At 44.9% G+C, this 17,738-nt stretch overlaps 1 protein-coding gene across 1 annotated transcript in view; it reads left to right on the top strand.

Moving 5' to 3' along the window:
• The window catches only part of TDRD5 (tudor domain containing 5), a 53,382-nt gene extending 43,013 nt beyond the window's left edge, over positions 1-10,369 (top strand). Inside the window, exons 13-15 of the mRNA XM_044275217.1 lie at positions 3,145-3,315; positions 3,388-3,565; positions 10,134-10,369. Coding sequence (XP_044131152.1) covers positions 3,145-3,315; positions 3,388-3,565; positions 10,134-10,369 — 585 coding nt within the window. The remainder of the gene's footprint in view (positions 1-3,144; positions 3,316-3,387; positions 3,566-10,133) is intronic.
• The last annotated feature ends 7,369 nt before the right edge of the window (positions 10,370-17,738 follow it).

Here is a 17,738-nt window from a genome sequence, read left to right as displayed (position 1 = left end):
CATGGGCCTCCACCGTTGAGGTTGGTCATGGTATTGGTCCTCGACAAAGTGTAGTGCACACTCCATTACACAGAATATTGTGATTAAGATCCAGCGAGCTGAATGTTGCACTGACTGTATTTTTTGTCCACCAGTGCCACTCTTCCTTATCTAGGTGAGGGTGTTATGCTGGCACTCTGCAGTGGCTACTACAGCAGGTTCTCCTCCGCAGGGGAAGTTTAGAGATCGTAGTCGCTGCAGTGGGGCAGCCCCCTCTCAGGTAGGGATTCTACCTTGGCACTGCTTCAGAGGTTGCTCCTCTTCAGCGACCTATTCAGGTGGAGTGTTTAAGGTTAGCTCTACTTAACTGGGACGGCATGTACCATGGCTTCTACTGGATGTCCTCAGGTGTCCCCCTCAGTTTTATGCTGGCAGAGCATGCTGTAGCTCCTACTGTACAAGGGGTATTTGCGTCACCACTACATACTAGGGTTCCTACTGCACAGCTCCTTCGTCAGGTGACGGATTCTTATAACACTGGAATCGGTGGCCTCCTCCTCAGCTGGAGTATGGTGTTGGCATTACTCTTGTGGCTTCCCTTGTATGGCCTCCTCCTCAGGCGGAGTATTGCATTACCACTAGCGCCAGTCTCAGATGGGAATGGGCTTTAGCCCTGGCCTCTTACTGTTTTACACTACCAATAATTGGCCGTTGCTCTGACAACTGTTGTCCTTCTGTCGTCTACTCAGTCTTTGCGATGGCGTAATTGCCATAGCTGATCAACACCTACCTTCGGGTGTGCTCTCCTGGGTAGCATTAGTCCCTGCGGCACTCGTCTACCACTAGATTGCCGTTATAAGCGGGACTTGGGTGCTAATAGTTGATGCCATGACGCCATCGGTGCTACCTCTCTTCAGATATGAATAACTATCTACGTCACCTCAAGCCGATGGTGGTCATTCCTCTCACTGCTCATTCTGGGGGTGGACTACGAGTCTCCCCACGCTGGGCAGAGCGGGTGTCTGTCACGCCTTGCCACCGTTGGTAGGGGTTTCGTTCCTGGAACGGAACACCCTTTTCTTTTCTGTCCCTCCTCGAGCTGGATGGCTGACCACCTTCCCCTTCTGTCTAGCTGACCAGTAGCCATGGGTTGTATGGCTCTGGAATCCCATCTCAGTTTTTTCCACATGACCACGTCGTAATCGCACTCCACCCGGCAAGAGTATTTCTCTCATCTTGGTCCTACTTATCTGCCCTTCCAGGCAGGGTTGCCACATTGTCAATATATGGTCACTGACTGGGGCTTCCCATCACTGGTGATGCCCACATCGGCTTTAATTCTACCTTTCTCCGAGGTATTGGTTCTTTGGCCTGCAGTAGGGCATGCCTGGCTCAGGCGTTTTTTTTTTTTTGGTTTTTTTTTTCTATGTGGTTTCTCAAGCAGCTTCTCTCGCTAGAAGTCTCACCACAAGCCTCTACGGCTCTAGGGGCATTGGTCTACCAATTTACTGCTTCCTAGGGGGCGTTCTCTGGATTTTGGTTCTGCTTCCACAGTTGCGGCCAGGAGCCGGCTTCGTCCAAACGACCCGTGGGTCATTTGGCGTTTCAGTGAGGAACAGGTCCTCCCTCTGGGACGTCGTCTTCTCCCTTTTATTTCTGGGAAGGCGGCATTCCGGGTGGCGGGATCATCCGAGTTTTTCGGAGTTGATAGCGTCTTCTTGTACGTACATTTTTCTTTTGTCATGAACATAAGGCAGTGCTCCGCCCAGTATCTTCTTTCTTTGCAGAAGGTAGTCTCCGCCTTCTACGTCATCAGACATGGGTTTCCCTTATTTTTCTCCCTCGCATTATAGAGAGCGAGCGCTCCATCAGCCATGTGATTTGGCCTCTGAGGTTTGCTTGTCCATAACTAGCGCTTACCGCCGTACGGACTTTACCAGTTTTTTCCTGGAGGTCCTTGTCAAAGCTGGGCGGCTTCCAAAGGGATGTTTTCCAGGTAGATCTGTTTGACAGTTGCTCGGGCATTCCACTCCCGGGGCAAGGCACCGCCCATCGGAGTTATGGCCCAACCGACCAGTGGTCGGCGCTTCTCGGGTTCATCTCCATGCATCAGCTTTCCAGTTGTAGAAGGCAGTGTCTTGGTCCTCCGGGCACAGTTTCACCAAGTTTTACCGGGTGCCTTCCTAGGCCATCGGCGGATGCTGCTCCGGGCAGCAAGGTCTTGCAGGCGGCAGTGGATTACGCACCCTCGAGGGAGTTTTCTCCATGGGCGTGGACTGCTCCCCGTGGACTGCTTTAGGACGTCCCACGGTCCTGTGTCCCCCAATGATACGAGCGAGAAAACAAGATTTTTGTGAACTCACCTGTAAAATCTTTTTCTCGCTTAGTTCATTGGGGGGACACAGCTCCCACCCAGTGATTTCTGTTTGCCGCAAATGATGGCGGTTGCTGGGCCAGTTTGGTCCTCAGTTCTGGTTCGGTCCGACTGGCATTGGTCAGTTATTGGTTGTTTACCGTATGTGTTTTTTTTTTTGTTTTTTTTCTCCTACTCCTATTGCTTGGGCACAAACTGATATGCTCTCTCCAGGCTGGAGGGGGTATAGCTGGCAGGGGAGGCATCATCACTTTCAACCTAGTGTCGCCTCCTAGTGGCAGCAAGCAGCTATACCCACGGTCCTGTGTCCCCCAGTGAACTAAGCGAGAAAGAGATTCTACGAGTGAGTTCACAAAAATCAATTTTTTTTGTAAAACACAGCATGTTCTGAATATGGTGTCATATGCATAGTTTTTGCTATAGGATTTGAGAAATTGCCCAAAAAGCCCAGACTTCACCAGCAATAATTGTAAAAAAATTAAAATAAAAAAAAACACTTCGAAAAGCATTTGAAATTAATGGTGTTTTTTTGACATGCGGTTAAAAACTGTGGAAAAGAAATGTGAAGGTGTTTGACACACAGAAAGTACAGAACTTGCTTGTTATATAAAAGGTGAAATGCTACCCCTGGTCTGGCTGTAATATTGGCCGTCTACACATGCAGATAATCTTGTGCCCGTTGTCATCTTTACATTGCAATGGTTGGAAACACATTTTCAAATACACTGCCTGCTATACACTTACCATAAGTAAGAAGACATGGTTATAGCTATGTACTCATGTATATATAGGTGAAAGAGGAGCCTGAACCTGAGTTACCCTACTTAGAAGCCTTTCCTGTGGGTGAAGATATATGGGATGAGAAGTGGTCTTTGTCTGGCAGCAGCACCACATCTCTTAATGATGCTTTAAAATCATCTTCAAATAATCTAGGCAAACAAGAGAAGAAACCCAATGTTGAGGTTAGTATCTACTAATGTGGTCTTTTTTATGATCTAAACTGTTCACTGAACTGCAGTTTTTACTTTTTATAGCAAACAAATGTTTTTAAGAGAAGATCTCATGGAGAACAAGTCTCTCAACCTCTGGAGGAATTTTATATCTCTCTAATTGAGTCTAAAAACACATTGGAGAAGTCGTCCATTCTTCAGTCTCCACCAAGGAACTGGGATGAGTTTGAGAAGACTGCTCAGACTACTAAAGATCTTCACGGTAAAACCTGAAATAATGTACCATGAGACATCTCCAAAAGATCACCTCTTTGATCTGTTGAAGAACAGATCTTTCTGCTCCAGGTTTTAAGTTCTTTTATGTCCCTTCCTTATATTGCCCCCCTTCTTTGAGAGGATCACACTGTCATTTTGGATGTTTGTAACTCTGGCTATAATTGTATGACCCCGCAGCCCTTGTTTGCACACTGTCTGCTGTGTACCAGCAACTGAACTGCTAGAACAATAGTTTTGACTTACCTTTTACTACTTAGATGGAAAAACATGGTGAAACATGCTGTAGACCACAGAATACCTCAAGCCTTAAAGGGAAGGGTAAGAACGAGTTATGCCCTATCCATTGGATAGATGATTTTGAGAACAGAGGTCCCTTGTACCCCATTCTAACTAAAATAACCCTAAGGGTACGACCACATGGTCAGTTTTCCTGATGCAGTTTTGGAAGCCAAAATCAGGAGTAGATCAAAAATAGAGAGGACATATAACTGGCAGATAGGACATCTAATCTTTTATTTTATTTTTATTTTAATTTTTACGTCACTTGTTTTGGATCTCAAACCTGGCTCTGGAGACCTAACATGGTGGCTGTACCCTAATGCCGCATTCACACGACCATGTGATGGCTATGTCCATTTTGCACGCCGCTTCCTCCTATTACGCATACGCGTCATCCAAAGCCCTGCAGGGTGCATGCTCCAACAGAACCAATAGTAGGTTAGTTCTTCCTAGTCACACCACACATGGAGTACTGTATACAGGTCTGGGCTCCTGTAAACAAGGCAGACATAGCAGAGCTGGAGAGGGTCCAGAAGAGGGCAACTAAAGTAATAACTGGAATGGGGCAACTGCAGTACCCTGAAAGATTATCAACATTAGGGTTATTCACTTTAGAAAAAAGACGACTGAGAGGAGATCTAATTACTATGTATAAATATATCAGGGGTCAGTACAGAGATCTATCCCATCATCTATTTATCCCCAGGACTGATCCAGGGATTTATTCTGATTGCCTGATTGGAGTCAGGAAGGAATTTTTTATTCCCCTAAAGTGAGGAAAATTGGCTTCTACCTCACAGTTTTTTTTTTGCCTTCCTCTGGATCAACTTGCAGGATGACAGGCCGAACTGGATGGACAAATGTCTTTTTTCGGCCTTATGTACTATGTTACTATGACTGTGACAGTGACAAGGGGACATCCTGTGCGTCTGGAGGAAAGAAGGTTGGTACACAAACATAGAAAATGATTCTTTATGGTAAGAGCAGTGAGACTATGGAAGCTCTCTGCCTGAGGAGGTGGTGATGGTGAGTACAATAAAGGAATCAAGAGGGGCCTGGATGTATTTCTGGAGCGTAATAATATCACAGGCTATAGCTACTAGAGAGGGGTATTTGATCCAGGGAGCTATCCTGATTGCCTGATTGGAGTCGGGAAGGAATTTTTTATTCCCCTAAAGTGGGGAAAATTGACTTCTACCTCACAGTTTTTTTTTTTTTGCCTTTCTCTGGATCAACTTGCAGGATAACAGGCCGAACTGGATGGACAAATTGTCTTTTTTCCGGCCTCATGTACAGTCGTGGCCAAAAGTTTTGAGAATTACATAAATATTTGAAATTGGAAAAGTTGTTTTTATAATAGCAATTTGCATATACTCCAGAATGTTATGAAGAGTGATCAGATGAATTGCATAGTCCTTCTTTGCCATGAAAATTAACTTAATCCCCAAAAAAACTTTCCACTGCATTTCATTGCTGTCATTAAAGGACCTGCTGAGATCATTTCAGTAATCGTCTTATTAATTCAGGTGAGAATGTTGACGAGCACAAGGCTGGAGATCATTATGTCAGGCTGATGTGGTTAAAATGGCAGACTTGACCTGTTAAAAGGAGGGTGATGCTTGAAATCATTGTTCTTCTATTGTTAACCATGGTGACCTGCAAAGAAACGCGTGCAGCCATCATTGCGTTGCATAAAAATGGCTTTACAGGCAAGGATATTGTGGCTACTAAGATTGCACCTCAATCAACAATTTATAGGATCATCAAGAACTTCAAGGAAAGAGGTTCAATTCTTGTTAAGAAGGCTTCAGGGCGTCCAAGAAAGTCCAGCAAGCGCCAGGATCGTCTCCTAAAGAGGATTCAGCTGCTGGATCGGAGTTCCACCAGTGCAGAGCTTGCTCAGGAATGGCAGCAGGCAGGTGTGAGCGCATCTGCACGCACAGTGAGGCGAAGACTTTTGGAAGATGGCCTGGTGTCAAGAAGGGCAGCAAAGAAGCCACTTCTCTCCCAAAAAAACATCAGGGACCAGTCGAATTGCAGAGGTCCTGAAAAAGAAGGGCCAACACTGCAAATACTGACTCTTTGCATAAATGTCAAGTAATTGTCGATAAAAGCCTTTGAAACGTATGAAGTGCGTGTAATTATATTTCACTACATCACAGAAACAACTGAAACAAAGATCTAAAAGCAGTTTAGCAGCAAACTTTGTGAAAACTAATATTTGTGTCATTCTCAAAACTTTTGGCCACGACTGTACATATGTTACTATGTTACCATCAAGGGCACACCTCCCCACTTGTACTATCTGTGTGGCATTATGCAACCATCACAGACTGATCAGCTCAGCCCCACTGTCCGGATCCCCAGAGCTCATGCCTGCATGCACAGTCACTTAGTTTTCCCAGTGCTAAGGGTCTCCCTGGATGCTGCCCTTCCTTCATCTGCATACAGGGTCATGTCGGTGGGTTATGCACATTTAAACGGTTATATCTAATAAATTGCAGAATTTAGCATGTTCAGGTACTCTCAATCTTACATTATTCTGCAGTGAAAAAATAGAAGTATTACTGTACCATAGTCTTCGTTTGCTTCTGATTCAATATTACACCTAAACTCAATGGGCTTAGTACACCAATCACATTGTAGTGGCGTTGTGTTATACCGCCAAACACACCGATCGATCAATATTCGACCACACAATATACTTAAAATTACAAAATCCATAATCTTTATTTTAAATCAATAGATTAAAAACAGCAGGCCATGATGATTTGCTTTTGATCATGTTGCCCCATTGTAGCTTCTATTCTGTGTGGATATGGCTTCCCCCCCCCCCCCCTTTTTTTATCAGATCGTTTTTATTAGTTTAAATACATGTCCCAAAGAATAAACACAGCATACATCTAAAATATGTCGTAGAGTATAATTCTCAGCCTGAATGTAATGGTCAGCCTGAATGTAATGTAGAGCTATCAATTTCCTAGCCACATATAGCAAGCGGCCTATAGCCACCTTAAGCATGTTTTCTGTTCCCAATTCTGACACACAACCTAAAATGCACACCATCATTTGCTTTGGCATATAGTACCGCTATATCTTTTGCAGTTATTTTGGCAGCTTTCTGAAGCGGTTTGGTGCCATCCTCTAATTCGGATACCCTGCGCTCCACCTCAGTAGTGCGCTCCGCTACTTTATGTAAATCATGGCGTATTATAGAAATGACCTCTTTAAGGCTCCCAAATTGTAGATTCAGGCTCTTGAGTGTGGAATTGCAGCTTGCTATTGCTGCCATTACATCTTTCAGGGTTGGCTCTACATTTTCATCCCCCTGACTCTGCTCTTTATGGTCTTTGTTATTGTGCTTTCTTGAAGCTATCTGTGGCCTCTGGTCTTGTTGTTCCTCGTCTGAGGAATTTTCATAGTCATTATCCTCTGAGGCTGAGTGTGCCCCCTCTGAACCTCCCCACCTCTCCTGCATGGTCTTTTCGGATTTATGCTCGAACCTCTCAAGCCGCGCCGCTATCTTCTGGCGCGCTGCTGCTGCCGGCGTACTTCCGTCGTCCTCCTCCCCGGCACCATGTTGAACCCGCACCTCCCGCTCTGTTTTCAGCGGGGTTTTACCTTTTTTCGGCATGTGGGTGGTTGGGGTAGTTGATCCGCACCTCTGCTCTGTTAGAGGTATCTTTAATTTGTGTAAAGCGGCGATGCTGGCAGCTGAGACATGCTGAAGATCAGGATTTTGGCCGGAGCTCCTGAGACGCACGTCTCACTCCATGTGCCGTCAGGCCCCGCTTTTCTTTTTAAAAGACCCCTTTTTAATCATGGTGTACTGTTTTTAATTCATTGATTTCAAATAAAGATTATGATTTTGTAATTTTGAGCATATTGTGTGGTTGTCGCATTTATCTCTGTGTCTGACTCAGTATTCCTGCGTCATATTGAGACTTCAGTGGATTTTGTGACCATGTGAAATAAGCCTGGACACGTGGATATGCTGATGTCACCATGCTTCAGTTGTTTAGATTTTGGTGATAATGGACTCGGTAATTTGATGAATTCCCTACTATTGCTATATTATTGGAATGTTTGGTGCTACATAAAGCTGGCAACCTTTTCCCTTTAGAAGGGATATTCTGGTTGTGAGAAGTTATTCCATATCCACAGGATAAGGCTCCATTCAGACGTCCACACTTTGGGTCCGGATCCGTTCCTTAATTATGCGGAACTGGTGCGGACCCATTCATTTTCAATGGGGACTGAAAAGATGCGGACAGCACACAGTGCTCCGCCAAAAAATAGAGCATGTTATATTCTTGTCCGCATCTAAGGGAGTATTAGATTGACGGGGTTCCTACCACTTGGATCCCCTCTGATCAAGAGAACGGGTTCCCCCCAAAATTAATGGAGCGGCAGATTGGGCAAGTGTACTGCTGCTCCATCTATCTCCATGGGAGTTCCTGAGACAGCCAAGCACAGCGCTCAGCTATTTCTGAAACTCTCATAGAATGATGTGGCAGTGTACATGTCCAACCTGCTGCTCTGTTAATTTGGGGGGACACTATTGCCTACTTTGCAGGCACTTTTCGTGTATAAATCTGTTGGTGCTCCACAACATACATGTACATCATAGAGTGCCTTGCCTAAAGGAGCTTTGTGATATGCAGATACATCAGGAGGATTGCATGGGCACAGAAGCTGTGCAGCCGCAATCAACATGGCAAGCCCAGAGGTGATTGACAGCGGTACTGGCCAGGATCAGAGAACAATCTGATCTCAGCCATCGAAACCTCTTAGGGTACTTTCACAGTTGCGTCGCCGGAACTGCCTGCCGGATCAGGCAATCTGCAAATGGACATCATTTGTAGACTGATCAGGATGCGGATCCGTCTCACAAATGCATTGCAAGAACAGATCCATCTATTTATTTTTTTTACCAGTCTGCGCATGCGCAGACTGGAAGGACGGATCCGGCATTGCTGTATTTTTAATGGATTCCTATGGAAAAAAATGACGGATCTGGCATTTAGGCAAGTGTTCCGTTTTTTGGGCCGGAGATAAAAACCGTAGCATGCTGTGGTATTATCTCCTTCCTGAACAGTCAAAAAGACTGAACTGAAGACATCCTGATGCATCCTGAACGGATTGCTCTCCATTCCGAATGCATGGGGATATACCTGATCAGTTCTTTTCCGGTAATGAGCTCCTAGAACGGAACTCAGTGGTGGAAAAGAAAAACGCTAGTGTGAAAGTACCCTTAGACAAAAAAAAATTTAAGTAACCTAGTTTATAAGGCTGAAAAAAGACCTCTGTCCATCCAGTTCAGCCTGTTATCCTACAAGTTGATCCAAAGGAAGCCAAAAAAAAAAAACCTGTTCCCCACCTAAGGGGAAAAAAATTCCTTCCCGACTCCAATCAGGCAATCAGAATAACTCCCTGGATCAACGACCCCTCTCTAGTAGCTATAGCCTGTAATATTATTACACTCCAGAAATACATCCAGGCCCCTCTTGAACTCTTTTAGTGAACTCACCATCACCACCTCCTCAGGCAGAGCGTTCCATAGTCTCACTGCTCTTACCGTAAAGAATCCTCTTCTATGTTTGTGTACAAACCTTCTTTCCTCCAGACGCAGAGGATGTCCCCTCGTCACAGTCCTGGGGATAAATAGATGATGGGATAGATCTCTGTACTGACCCCTGATATATTTATACATAGTAATTAGATCTCCCCTCAGTCGTCTTTTCTCTAAAGTGAATAACCCTAATGTTGATTATCTTTCAGGGTACTGTAGTCCCCCCATTCCAGTTATTACTTTAGTTTCCCTCCTCTGAACCCTCTCCAGCTCTGCTATGTCTGCCTTGTTCACAGGAGCCCAGAACTGCTTTCTACAGCTTAGTTTGCTGTTCACTAAAATTCCTAGGTCCTTTTCCATGTCAGTGTTACCCAGTTATGGCTCTTTGAACTTGGTAATGATGAAACTAAACAAATAACTTAACCAGAAGGCCCAAAGTAGGCCAGACCTTATGGGGTTAAACTACAGGATCTGTGTCCTTGCCCATGATTTGTTGAACACAATTGATTTTCAGCAGTTAAAAAAGAAACTTTTGTTGTGGTGAGGACCACTAAATACATAAAAGCACATCAGGGTTCTCATATACATACTTGTAAACCAGCCTAAAGGATCATGACATGCGGTTTTCTGGAGGGGAATGTGGGCTAGTATGGATTACTTAATATTCAAATTGTGAAGAATTAGATTTTTCTTTCTTCTGCAGATCACTCTCCACCTGTAACCCCAAAAGAAGAAAAACTGCAATCACTGGAGGATAACTGCTTGTTTAATGAAACCTCAAGTCTCAATCAAACAGTCAGAAGTGGTAACCCGCTCATGGGATTTCAGAAATTTCACATCCCAAGGAGTTCAGCAACAGTCGCCCTTGGACCCTCAGCGCGGCTAGCGGCCTGTCCTGGAAGTCTTCTGCACTGGGTTACCGAGCCAGGGAAAGTGTAAATGATCATTTGCAATGGGGACTTCCTAATGATTGTCTTAGGATTCTGGATGTTTTCAGTTTGTTCTGTTTTATGTGTTTGTTTTCTCTGAAAAAAAACCTTTTTCCTTTTCTGTTTGATTGCCCCCAGTTCCCAAATGATGGTCAGATAATGAAAGTTGCTTGCGTATTTTTGTGAAGAAGTTTGATCTAAAACGTGATTACTGTTTAGTTGCATTTTGTATTGAAGCCATATGTTGCACACTGAGCAGTATGCTCCCAAACACAAAAGCGCTGCTTCCACATTAAGGGGGGCGTCAGTGACGACATTACAGGGTTCCCTGTGTTGGGGGAGCTTGGCGGCATCTGTGTCGTCTTTGCATGTCTCTCCTATCTGGTAATCTACGGGTTAATACCATTATATCATTATTATCAATGATCTGTAAAGTATGTATTACACCTGCAGGTTTTTTCGGCAGATGATTGCTAACAAGCGTTCGTATGAACACTCTTTAGCGATTATCTTGCAGTGTAATGCCTCATGCACACGGCCGCAAACGGTGCATCGGTAATCCACGGCTGCCGGCCGCGTGCACCACGCATAACGGATGCGGACCCATTCACTTGAATGGGTCTGCAATTCCAGAGATACTGAACATCGGAAACACTACGGAGTGCTTCTGTGGTGTTTCTTTCCGTTGTTCCGCACCGCAAATAAATATGTTAATTTTTTTTTTTTTGCGGTGCGGACAGACCACGGACCCATTCAAGTTAAATGGGTCCGGCCCGCTGCACGGATGTTGCCAGTGCATTGGGGTCCCCAATGCACGGAACGGCCGCAGAAAGGCCTGTGTGCATGCCGCCTGATACTGCTGCCGATCGCTCAATAATCGGGCAATCAAAATCTTTTGACATGTTAAAAATGTATAGTTTCCAGGCGGCAGATCGTGGTGTCTAATAACAATCTGCCGCCGGCAAACCACTACATAGCATGGCGAAGAGCAATAGCGATGTCAGAGACTAGAGTCCCATAGCAAATAATGACATGAGGTTTTGAATAAAAAGGGCTGCACATATAAATTAGACTGAGTCACCATTAAATTTACGGAATCCTTTACGGAAAAAAGACTGAAAGAAAGTAAATGAAGCCGACTAATGGTAGCAGGTCTCTTGCCCGGCCGTTCTGTGCATTGGGGACTGTAATTTGCAGTCCCCAACGCACGGGCACCATCCGTGTGGCTACCACAGACGGATCCAGACCTATTCAACTTTGAATGGGTCTGTGATCAGTCAGCACCGCAAAAACTAAAAACAAGTCCGGAATTGCAGGCTGCAATGCGGGCAACGGCCATGTGCATGAGGCCGAAGGGTGTTGAAATGTGTACAGAGTTAACTTTGTTATTGATTTTAGCAATGAATTACCTTACACCTGGGATAATAAAGCAGCGTCTACTAACTGACCAGCGGGTGTGTTACAGTGTAGAGTGGGTGCACCGTCACCTGGTTGAGGGTCTCCTCACAGCATACCAAGCACAGTGCTGTACCTTGTATAATCCCTGTGCTTGGTATTGCAGCCCAGGCCCACAGCCACGAGTTCCATGGCCTGTTCAAATAGCCGATCGGCAGGGGTACCTGGAGTCAGACCCAACAAATCAGAAGTTGGCGAGGAAAGGTCATCCATATTGGAGTCCTGGACAACCCCTTTAAGATAAAAAGGCTGGAGCAAAGTACTGAATTCAGATCATTGTCCTTCAATTTGTACATCAAATGGAGCGTTCACTTTTTACATGGCATATTATATGTAGTATGTTATAGCATAAAGAATACATTACAACAGGGCTTCAGGGTCTGCTGGGGTCAACGTTTATGCCAAAATTACAAAAAAAAATGCTCTTTTCATCTTTTTCTCCTGAACTAAGTATAACATAAAAGCGCAAAAGAAATCAATGATGTTACGAAATCAGATACTGTTATAGACAAAAAAATCATGTTTAGCAGAAGACATCAGTACATTACTCCTCCTATCAAAACTGCACCTTAACAACTGGGAACGCGTCAGGATTTTATCGCACTGATTCTAAACTTCATTTACATTGACTTCTAGTGGTCCTTGCTAATATTGCAACTTTTTTTTTTTTCTTCAAATGACTAAAGTGCACTGCCATCTAGTGGTAAAAGGTATTATTACAGCTGTTCACCAAATTGTTGGGAAAGTTAAATTATTTAATCAGCGTTTACATTTTTTTTCAACTAAGCAATCATAAAATCCTTCACCCTGGACTCTAGGCTAGTTTCACACTAACGGCAGCCTTCGCCAGGAGGGTGTTCCAGCGAGGGAACAGCCTGCCGGATCCGTGCTAGTGCACAGTGCAGCCAGTAGTCCGCTCCGGCCCCATTCGCTATAATGGGGGCGGGCTGGAGGTCCGGCCGCAGCACGGCAAGAGGCAGCCGGAATAAAACCACGATATGTCGTAGTTTTATTCAGGCCACCTCTCGGTATGTTTGCTGTACTGTGGCCGGACCTCCAGCCCGCCCCCATTATAGCGAATGGGGCCGGAGCGGACTTCATTCCTGTTGTGTCCTGCGATTGGCTGCCCTGACCCTGTCGCTGGATGTTTTGATCCGCGCAACGAGGAGATGCAGCGGTGGCCGTGCAGGCATCAGGAGCAATGCAGGTGTCGGGGAGCGGTGTAAGTATAACCTGTATGAGGTGCCCGGCAATTTGGGGGGCATTCTAGGGGTTGGATAACCCCTTTAAACTTGCCCCTTTGTGTACAGGTTCAAACCAACCACAAAAGCTGCAGATTCATGGAAACTGTCTAGAAGAAAACTGACTTTTTTTCATGCCCGTAGCAACCAATCACAGCACAGCTTTCATTTTTCGAGAGCAGAATTTAACTCCAGGCCTTTACTTTTCCACCATCTTTTATGAATTGCCAAAGAGCGTCTTTACCTTCTGGAGGACCTGACCTGTCCTGCATTAGACAAACAACCCATTGATCTGAATTAGTACTGTGTAAGGCAGCAGTTCTCAACCTAGGGGTCGATCGGCCCTTTCCGGGGGGGTCGCCTGAGGCTTCCTATTGTGGGTCGCCCGCACAATGGCAGCGGCCCCTTATCCTCGCGCACAGGAAGTGATGTCCTATCACTGCCTGTGCTTGAAGGAGCCTGACGTCTGGACGGGTAAGTTGGGACGCCTGTCTGCTAAGGTCCGAGTTTTTTCGTTAATGACACCGCCGCTGAGCACCACTGCCACCAATGATTTAATTGAGCCTAGCTAATTTTATTTTAATTATTTGGCTGAGCAAGGCTTAATTTATTTGGGGGGACATGAAGCACCGCTGATTTATTTGGGGGACCCTGAGCACCATTGATTTATTTATTTGGGGGGGACCTGAAGCACCGCTGATTTATTTATTTGGGGGGGACCTGAAGCACCGCTGATTTATTTGGGGGACCCTGAGCACTTCTGATTTATTTATTTGGGGGGGACTTGAAGCACCACTGATTTATTTATTTGAGGGATACCCTGAGCACCACTGATTTATTATTTATTTTCTTTTGGGGGGGGGGGGGGGTTACTGTGAGCACCACGGAGTTATTTGAGGGGTGCTGTGCGCACCACTGATTTATTTTTTAGGGGGTATTTGTTTTAAAGTAATTTATTTGGTTTACAAATATTTTGTATTTATGCTAAAGTTCTGTGGTTATGAATGAATACATCCTGCATATCAGATATTTACATTACAATTCATACCAGTAGCAAAATTAGTTATGACGTAGCAAGGAAAAAAATGTAATGGTTGGGGGTCACCACAACATGAGGAACTGTATTAGGGGGTCACGGCTTTAGAAAGGTTGAGAACCACTGGTGTAAGGCTACATGCACACGACCGTATGTGTTTTGTGGATCTGCAAAAAAAACATGACGTCCGTATGGAATCCATTTTTTTGTGGATTCATTGTAACAATGCCTATCCTTGACTGCAAAATGGAGAACGGATGCGGACAGCACACGGAGTGCTGTCCGCATATTTTGTGGCCCCATTGAAGTTAATGGGCCCACACCCGACCCGCAAAAAATGCGGCACCAAACCACGTTCATGCGCATGTAGCCTAATGCTTAGTTTTTCCAGTGGTGGCGCTGCCGCAAAACTTACTCCCAGGTTTTTCCATAGATTACAGGTGATCACTGGAGGTCCCAGAAGGAGGAGGCATTTTGTGATCAGCTTTTGGCAAGTGACCCTCCTAAGGCCTCATGCACACAAACGTTGTTTTGGTCCACAACCGAGCGGCAGTATTTGCGGCTTTGATGCGGACCCCTTCACTTCAATGGGGCCGCTAAAAAATATAACCTGTCCTATTCTTGTCCGTTATATTAATGGCTGTCCGCACCATTCCGCAAATTGCAGAACGCACACAGACGCCATCCGTGTTTTGTGGATCCGCAATTTGAGGACCGCAAAACACAACGGTCGTGTGCATGAGGCCTAACAAGTAGGATTTTTCCAAAGTGGACAACCCCTTTAAGTAAGTTATTCAAACCGATATTATTATTCTGTGAGCGCCTATTTACTGAAATTTTTTTTTTTGCCGGCTTATCGTGCTTTTTAGCTACACGTTTTGTGGCAAAACTGTGCTGCTTTTTATAAAGATTCCAAAAAACTTGAAACATGGCAAAAACTCTCCAATAAATGGTTCATGCAAATACGCCTTTCAGGCTCATGCACATAGCTGTACAGTTCCATTGTATTCTGAGACAAAATATGGCTGCCATTATATTTTTCTTTTGTGGTGGAATTCGTATGGAATTTAACAGAAGAAAACTCATGTTCCATAAAATTCTGCACCTTTGTATGTTTTCAGTTTTATACAGGAACAAGGAGAGTTTTTCTTTTCTCACAAATACCATGGCGTGCGTCAACATAAGGCCTCATGCACACGACCAAACAGTAGGTCTGCAATATATGGGCACCTGCCATGTGCACACCGTATCACGGATCGCTGACCTCATTCAAGTGGATGGTTCCACATTCACAGACGGCGGGCACACAGTTGGTGCCTGTGCTGTACAGACCGCAATTTGCAGTCCGCAGCATGGGCATGGCCAGCACACGGTCGTGTGCATGAGGCCTTAGCCTTATAACTGAATTATTCCTCCCTAGAAGCATGGGCCACAGAGACACCATAAGGGCTCAAGCACACGGCCTTTGCCCCGCTGTGCCCTGCAATCCGGAAGGTCACTGCGGAACGGACTCACGAAACTCCACGGAAACACTATGGAGTGCTTCCGTGGGGTTTCTCTCCATACCACAAGAAAATAGGGCGTGCACTACTTTTTTGCAGTGCGGATGGACCACGGACCCATTCAAGTTGAATGGGTCCGGATCCGTCTGATGAATCCGCATGGATTTTGCCCATGCATTGGGGACCGCAAATTGCGGTCTCCAATGCACAGAACGGCCGATAGGCGGCCGTGTGCATGAGCTCTGAGCCAGTAAATGGAGTGCCTACGGGTCTAATATGGACCCAATTCGATGCCGTACAGGTCTGTGCATATCGCTTTGCTGTGTGCATGATGTCTATTGATAATTTTTCACAATAAAACTGCTCCAAAACGGAAATGTAATACAGCAAGGGGGAGCTGGTGCAGATTTCCGGTATAACCTATGCGAGTTCCCTGGTGTATGGTATAATTAATTATGGTCCTAGGTCAGCAATATCTGGTTGGTAGGGGTCTTGCTCCTGGCATCCTCGCCAATCAGCTTTTAGAAAAGTCCATGGCGCTCGGTGAGGTATGTGGCCTCTTCATAGGCCAGTGACATCACACTCATGGGTCACCTATTTGCAGCTCAGTCCCATTCAAGTGATCACACAGGGGCCCATTCATTTCTATGGGTGTGCAAAAAATGCGAACAGCACACGGACGTCATTTGTGTGATGTCCGCATCCATGTGGCCTTGTGCAAATTCTAGAACATGTGCTATTCTTGTCTGTTTTTGGCAGTTTTATTGAAAAAGCGGGATGCACACAGTCCGTATCTGTTTTTTTGCGGATCCGTGGTTTGAGGACTACAAAGTACACAGGGTAGGGTCGTATGCATGAGGCCTTATCTGACATGGATGGTCTATTCTGAGGATATGCCAGGACACTCATTAGTAATGAATGTGCTCCTCAGAAAACGGTCTGGGGCTGGATTCACACATGCAGCCTATGATGCATTTTTTAGCTCCACTCCTTAGGCTTCTTTCACACTTGCGTTCTTGTTTTCCGATATTGAGATCCGACAGAGGATCTTAATACCAGCAAAAACGTTCTTTATGCATTCTGAATGGAAAGAGATACGTTCATGATGCATCAGGAGGTCTTCCATTCCGGCAGCATTCCATTTTGTGACCGGACACAAAACCGACGGAAGCTGCGGTTTTGTGTCCAGTCATAAAAAACGCCCCAAAAAACGTCTCCAGCACTAAAAACAATGTAAGTCAATAGAGACGGATCAGTTTTTTTAGGAGCCTAAAAAAAATTGATCCATCACCCGTTGACTTTCAATGTGTTTTTTTCCATTTTGATTTCACACAACCACATCCTGACGGAAGGGAAGCATCCTGATGTGCAAAATCAAAACGTATCCGGTTAAATCCAGTATTGAGATTTATTGCCGGATCTCAATACTGTAATTAACAACGCAAGTGTGAAAGTAGCCTTAGGCAAGGGCTACACAACGACACTGGTCGCGCGACTTATAAAAAAACCCAGAGCAATGAAGATAAGGAAATCTACAAGATTAGGCAGAAAGAGGCCAAGCAAGTTATAAGAACTTCTAAAGCTCAGGCAGAAGAAAAACTAGCTCAGTCTATGAAAAAAGGGGATAAGACATTCTTCAGATATATAAATGAAAAAAGGAAATTAAAACAAGGAATAACTAAATTAAAAATAAAGGACGGAAGGTATGTAGAAGAGAATAAAGGGCTAGCCGACTGCCTGAATGAATACTTCTGTTCAGTTTTTACAAAAGAAGGAGAAGGACCTCCACTAGAAAGGATGACTATTAAATCGTTTGATGCATGTGTCTTTACAGAGGAAGATGTTCTAAGTTTGCTGTCTAAAGTGAAGACAAATAAGTCACAGGGGCCTGATGAGATACACCCAAAATTATTAAAAGAGCTTAGTGGTGAGCTGGCAAAACCGTTAACAGATTTATTTAACCAATCATTAGTAACAGGAGTCGTCCCGGAAGATTGGAAATTGGCAAATGTCGTGCCCATTCACAAGAAAGGTAGTAAGGAGGAATCGAGCAACTATAGACCGGTGAGTCTGACATCAATAGTAGGCAAATTAATGGAAACCCTATTAAAGGATAGGATTGTGGAACATCTAAAATCCCATGGA

This window comes from Bufo gargarizans, unplaced genomic scaffold (assembly GCF_014858855.1).
Source record: "Bufo gargarizans isolate SCDJY-AF-19 unplaced genomic scaffold, ASM1485885v1 original_scaffold_976_pilon, whole genome shotgun sequence".
Lineage (NCBI taxonomy): Eukaryota > Metazoa > Chordata > Amphibia > Anura > Bufonidae > Bufo > Bufo gargarizans.
Note: the sequence above shows the minus strand (reverse complement) of the source record. Positions and strands in the feature narration are given on the sequence as shown.